The sequence below is a fragment of the Lotus japonicus genome, chromosome 3, assembly GCF_012489685.1.
Source record: "Lotus japonicus ecotype B-129 chromosome 3, LjGifu_v1.2".
NCBI classification, from domain to species: Eukaryota; Viridiplantae; Streptophyta; class Magnoliopsida; order Fabales; family Fabaceae; genus Lotus; species Lotus japonicus.
In genome coordinates, this window is record NC_080043.1 from 85,584,515 (window position 1) to 85,589,912 (window position 5,398).

A 5,398-nucleotide genomic window follows, 5' to 3' on the forward strand; every position below is an offset into this window, starting at 1 on the left:
AGTATGCTATTGAAAAAAGCAGAAACTTAATTATCTATTTAAGCTATTTTAAGTGCGTTTATTTAGATTAAAAATATTGATTTTTAATTATAATTTTTTAAGAGATTTTGAGAAAAGTATAAGTTGATTCGTGTTCGACTACTCTAATTAAAATCACTTTTTTTTATCTCCCCTCATCTATCATCATAGATTTTCATTATAAGCTAAAGTAACTGTTTCAAATAATTTGTTTTCAGCATCAGCTGAAACAAACACAAAAAGTGATTTTTCCAAAATAAGTTGAATTAAACGCATTCTAATTGGCTCGTTTATCATTGCATACAAAAACTGATTTTACTTTTGAAAAAATAATTGATTTTATCTTAATTAAGTTGATTCGTGTTTGATTACTCTAATTAAAATCACTTTTTTATCTCCTCTCATCTATCATCATAGGTTTTCATGATAAGCTAAAGTAACTGTTTCAAATAATCTGTTTTCAGCTTCAGCTGAAACAAACACAAAAAGTGATATTTGATTAAAAAAGTTATTTTTTTGATTTTAAAAGTGATTTTTTTATTAAAAAGTGATTTTTTAATATAATAAGTGCTTTCAGTTTTATAAGTGATTTTAAACTGTTTAGATACATAAAATTTCAAATATAAATTAGGGGTATTTTTGAACTTGCAAAAGTTTTAAGAAAGTGTTCCGTTCCGTTCCCTTCCGTTCCACCCTTTTCCAGGGAACCAAAGTGTCCCGTTCCTGGAGTCTTTTGTCCCGTTCCGTTCCATCTTAAAAACACGACAAACACAGAACGGAACCCATGTGTCCTGTTCCGTTCCCTTCCCACCTGTCTACCAAACGCTACCTAAGGAATAAGAGAGATAGAGTGGAGATAGGAGAGTTAGATTTTAATCTTCTAGTTTTCAACTGAGGTAAGGTGTGGTTCGATTACTTTGAAAGATGACGATGAGAGTTAGATTTTCACATTCATTCAGGTGAGGAAAAACAAACAACCAAGGAGAATGACGAAGGAGATTTGTCAGAGTAATGTTTGTCGAATGGCAGTAGAGTAACAACGATCGTAGTGCGTGGAAGAGGATGGTATGAGGGAGGCGATCGAGTGAAAATGTTTTAACTTTTTGTAATGGTGCACTGGTAAACCACTATTTTGTATAGTAGTCCATCCTAGACAACACTACTTTACATAGGTATGAGAGATCTTTTAGAAAAGAAAAATGATGGGTAGACATACATATAAAGTGTTCATCAGACACACAGAGTAATGTGATGTATGATAAAAGAGATAGATTTATTCGAACAACATAATTTTGTTGATTAAAATAAATGAAACAGTACAAACATAAGCAACTAAATGTCAAGAACTATCCACAAGTCCATTTCTCAAGTTCAACCTTGTTTTGCATTGCTCCACAAGTCCATTTCTAAATTCAAAGCAATTTTCCTTCCTTCGAATAACATCTATATGATTTAATAGATTTATCAATGTTCACAACCAATTGGAAGCATTATTGTCCACCCAACAACAAGCGAAGAATTGTTTTCAACAAAAATATTTTTAAAATTAAATTCATGACAAATCACAAGTGCAATTAAAATAGCTAAAACTTTCTGCCAGGTACGCCCATAAGCACCCTAGCAACCTTCCCTCTTCAATTCTCAATACTCCCCTCATTCCACTTCTTCTCGAGTTTCCTTTTAATGTTTCGTTAGCATTAAATTTTGGAAAACCCCCAACCAAGGAATCCATATAGTAGAACGTATAACCTTGGAAGGAACAAACTACCAAATACTCGAAATAAAAGAAAAATATAAAGAAAAATTGGATGTTGTTCAATATCGAGAATTGAACTGATTTTAATATCACTCATTTTCATTTACTCACCGCTCAATTTTATCTTACATATATGTGCGTTAATAACATGAATATCTAAATGGTGATATTCAATTCCCCTAGCTATTTGTATTGCTCCATAGAAAATATCTTTCAATGATTATACCACCAATACCTACTCAACACATCATGGTACGGAAAGCAAACAGTTACAAAACACTATTAGCCTTCTGACCTACTCTCATGGCAGAGCCCTCCTATTGCTACATGTGGAAAGTTTAAAGAAAAGAAACATGAATCTCAAAGTGTGATCAAGAGTAGTGACTGCAAAATGTGACCCAAAGTGGTTGAGCATGAAAGGAATCAGATTGGTGGTGAAGCAAAGACAAAAACGCGTGGGGCCATTATAGCCAACCAATAAAGAAACTTCTACATATTCTCTGTCAAAACTCAAAAGAAAAGTGACATTTAAACCCCTTTCACCACCTCCCTCATATAAAAGCCTCTCCCCTCATCACACATTTCTCCCTCACAACAAAATCTCCCCTGCCTCTCTGCTTTCACCCCCTGAGTGTTCCTCAGCTCACAACAAAAACAGCATCAAAATAACATCATCATCGGAATCCATGAATTCTAATCACCGCTCGCTCTCTCTCTCTGTCTAATCCTTCATTTTGTTCATTCTGTGCACAAAGATTTCAGATGAGTATCTCCACCAAATTGAAGAGCTTGGGCATCCGATTCTGTTTTTTTATCTGATCGGAGTCCAAAACTTCAGTCTTTCTTTTATTCTCTGACCAAATCTGAATCAGGGTCTTCGAATCTTTCTTCATTTGACACATACCCATCTCATTTTATTCGTGCACACTCCATAAAAGCTCTGTTTTCTGAACTTGAGAGAGCGAGCGGAAGATTATTCATTGGTTCTCATGGCTGAAGCTGATCACAACACTCGCAAGGTTACAAAGATGGGTGAAAGCCAAGATTGGGAGATTCAAAAGGGAAAATTTGAAGATTCCATTGCCCATAACAGGCCTCTCAAGAAGATTCAACGTCGAAATCCAAACCAACAACAACAGCAGCAGCAGCAACCTTCTCCCTCCTCTGTTCCTTCCTCCACAGCTTCCAGAATCGTATTTCCTTTCGCCTTTGACACTTCCCAACAACCTCCAATGCAATTCCCAAACCAGTTAACTCCTAACTTACCTTATCTCCATCCACCAATGCAATTGCAAACCACACAGCAGCAGCAACAACAGATGATATCTTTCGGTTCCCAACAGCAACAGAACATAGCATATCCACCACTCATAGCCAGAGATTCAACACTGCCACAGCAAAATCAGCAGCAGCAGCAATATCAGCAACATCTTCTTCAGTATTGGAGTGACGCCCTGAATCTAAGTCCAAGAGGAAGGATGATGATGATGCTGAACAACAACAACACCAGGTTTGGACCACATGGTAGTACTATTAGGCCACCACAACCGATTCAACCAATAAACACAACCAAGCTCTATAGGGGAGTGAGGCAACGCCATTGGGGAAAATGGGTAGCTGAAATTCGTCTTCCTCGCAACCGGACTCGTCTCTGGCTAGGCACGTTCGACACGGCGGAAGACGCTGCCATGGCCTATGACCGTGAGGCCTTCAAGTTGAGAGGGGAGAATGCCAGGCTCAATTTCCCTGAACTGTTTCTCAACAAGGATAAAGACAAAGACAAAGATAAAGATGATAAGGAACCTTCTTGTTCCACACCAGCTCATACAACAACCTCATCTGCTTCTTCTCCTCCTTCCGGCCACAGCGCCGCCGCCAAGAAGAAGAAGCAGATTGAACCTGCAATTGAAAGCTCTGATGTGCAGCAGCTGCCGCCAACAGAAGAAGAGTCTAATGAGAATGACTCTGGAGTTGGGTCCAGTGGTGATGCCACGGTGATGAGTGATGAGGGTCAAGCAGTTTCACAGGAATTTGTTTGGGGAGAAATGTCAGCATGGTTCAATGCAATTCCAGCTGCTTGGGGTCCAGGTAGTCCTGTTTGGGATGATAATGATCTTTTTTTACATTCTCACCTTCCTTTTGCTACCAATCCCAATCAACAAGAATTCAATGATGCTGTTGATCATCAAAGACAAGATCATAACATGGGAATGGCATCAGGTTCTTCCATGAGGCCCTTCTTCTGGAAGGATCAGGATTAAGTTTACTTCAAAACCAGGAAAGGATTTGCTTCTTTCTTAGCTTTCAATTTTCCTCACTGGTTGCAGATATTTTCAGCAAACAACCTGTGAATTGAACTTTGAAGTAGTAGATTCATTTCCTTGAAATTCTTGTCTGAATTAGATTCAGTCAGGAAGTTTCTTCAGCTGAAATAAGGCTCCAATTATTTCTGGACCTTTCAGCATCAGGCTCATACTTCATGGGTCTTTTTTACTTTTTTTCTTTTTTAACTCTTATGGTCTGTTTTGTTGGTTGAAGTTATGCAGTTGCAAAGGTAGGTTAGCTAATTAGAATGACCAGAGAAGAAGGAGACAGTTTTGTGATTTCCTTCTTCTCAGTGGTCCATCCGTTCATGAGCTATGTTTTTCAGCTCCAAGGGTGGATTTATATTATGACTTTTCCATTTGTAGTTTGTTCATTTGTATTGTTGTCATGTAATGTATCTATGCTTTCTAAATATTTTATAGAACTTTGCAGTATCGCAGCGTATTCCATTGTAATTATCATACTTTGATTATGGTTCCCATTTCACCATTCTATTGTTTTGTCCTATTAATATGCTGTTGTTTTGGTATTATGCTTCCATGGCCAACAGAAGAAAATTTGAAATAGAAAAGAAGGAAGATATTTATATGCAGACCCTACCAATAGTCCCTACCTTAGTGCAGATAATGTGGATTCACGGCAATATATACCAAGTCACCACCGTCTTTGTGAAGCACTAAGAATTTCAAGTTCCCAAAAGTTTGACCACTCACTTTCGCATTATGACACATAAACCAAACCAACTATATTAACATTGCATTCACTATTTCTCTTTGTTCTCTCTTTTTCTCTTTTTGAGTGTCTAAACACTTCAATAGTCTGTCAAATAGTATTTCCTTTCGCGCATATGATCCATATTGTCAATTGGCATTTTTATTTCCAAAGAGAGAAATAATGTGTGTTTTTAAATTCAAAACCAACTCATATTCAAACATGCTCAAGCATAACTTCATCAATGTGCATTCATCAAGTGCCAATTACAATGAGAAGATTTTGGTACTATTATTTCAGGCTTGTTTGGATAAGTATTATCATAATTAATTTTAATAAAATTACAAATGAAAAAATGTGTTGAAAATGAAATGAATTGGGTTTCAAAACACTTATGAAAAGAAAGATTTCAATAGTATAATCTTATAGTATGTTATGCAATTTCAAAATTGATTAGTAACCTTGGGAATAATTAAAATGAGAATCAAAGCATAAGAGGTATTCACATTTTATTTTTTCTTCCATCTCATTTTCATTTATTTTTTATTTTCACATACGTTTCTTTTTTTATTTTATCTTTCTTTAGGT

At 36.3% G+C, this 5,398-nt stretch overlaps 1 protein-coding gene across 1 annotated transcript; it reads left to right on the plus strand.

The window, feature by feature from the left end:
* The first annotated feature begins 2,249 nt into the window (after nt 1–2,249).
* LOC130746776 (ethylene-responsive transcription factor ERF053) lies at nt 2,250–4,578 on the plus strand. The gene has a single exon (XM_057599499.1). The coding sequence runs from the start codon at nt 2,764–2,766 to the stop codon at nt 4,033–4,035; it is 1,272 nt and encodes a 423-aa protein (XP_057455482.1). The 5' UTR covers nt 2,250–2,763; the 3' UTR covers nt 4,036–4,578.
* Nucleotides 4,579–5,398: the final 820 nt, after the last annotated feature.

What these genes read in the sequence shown, in the direction of transcription:
- LOC130746776 (XM_057599499.1), top strand. Translation starts at nt 2,764, where the DNA reads ATGGCTGAAGCTGATCACAACACTCGCAAGGTTACAAAGATGGGTGAA.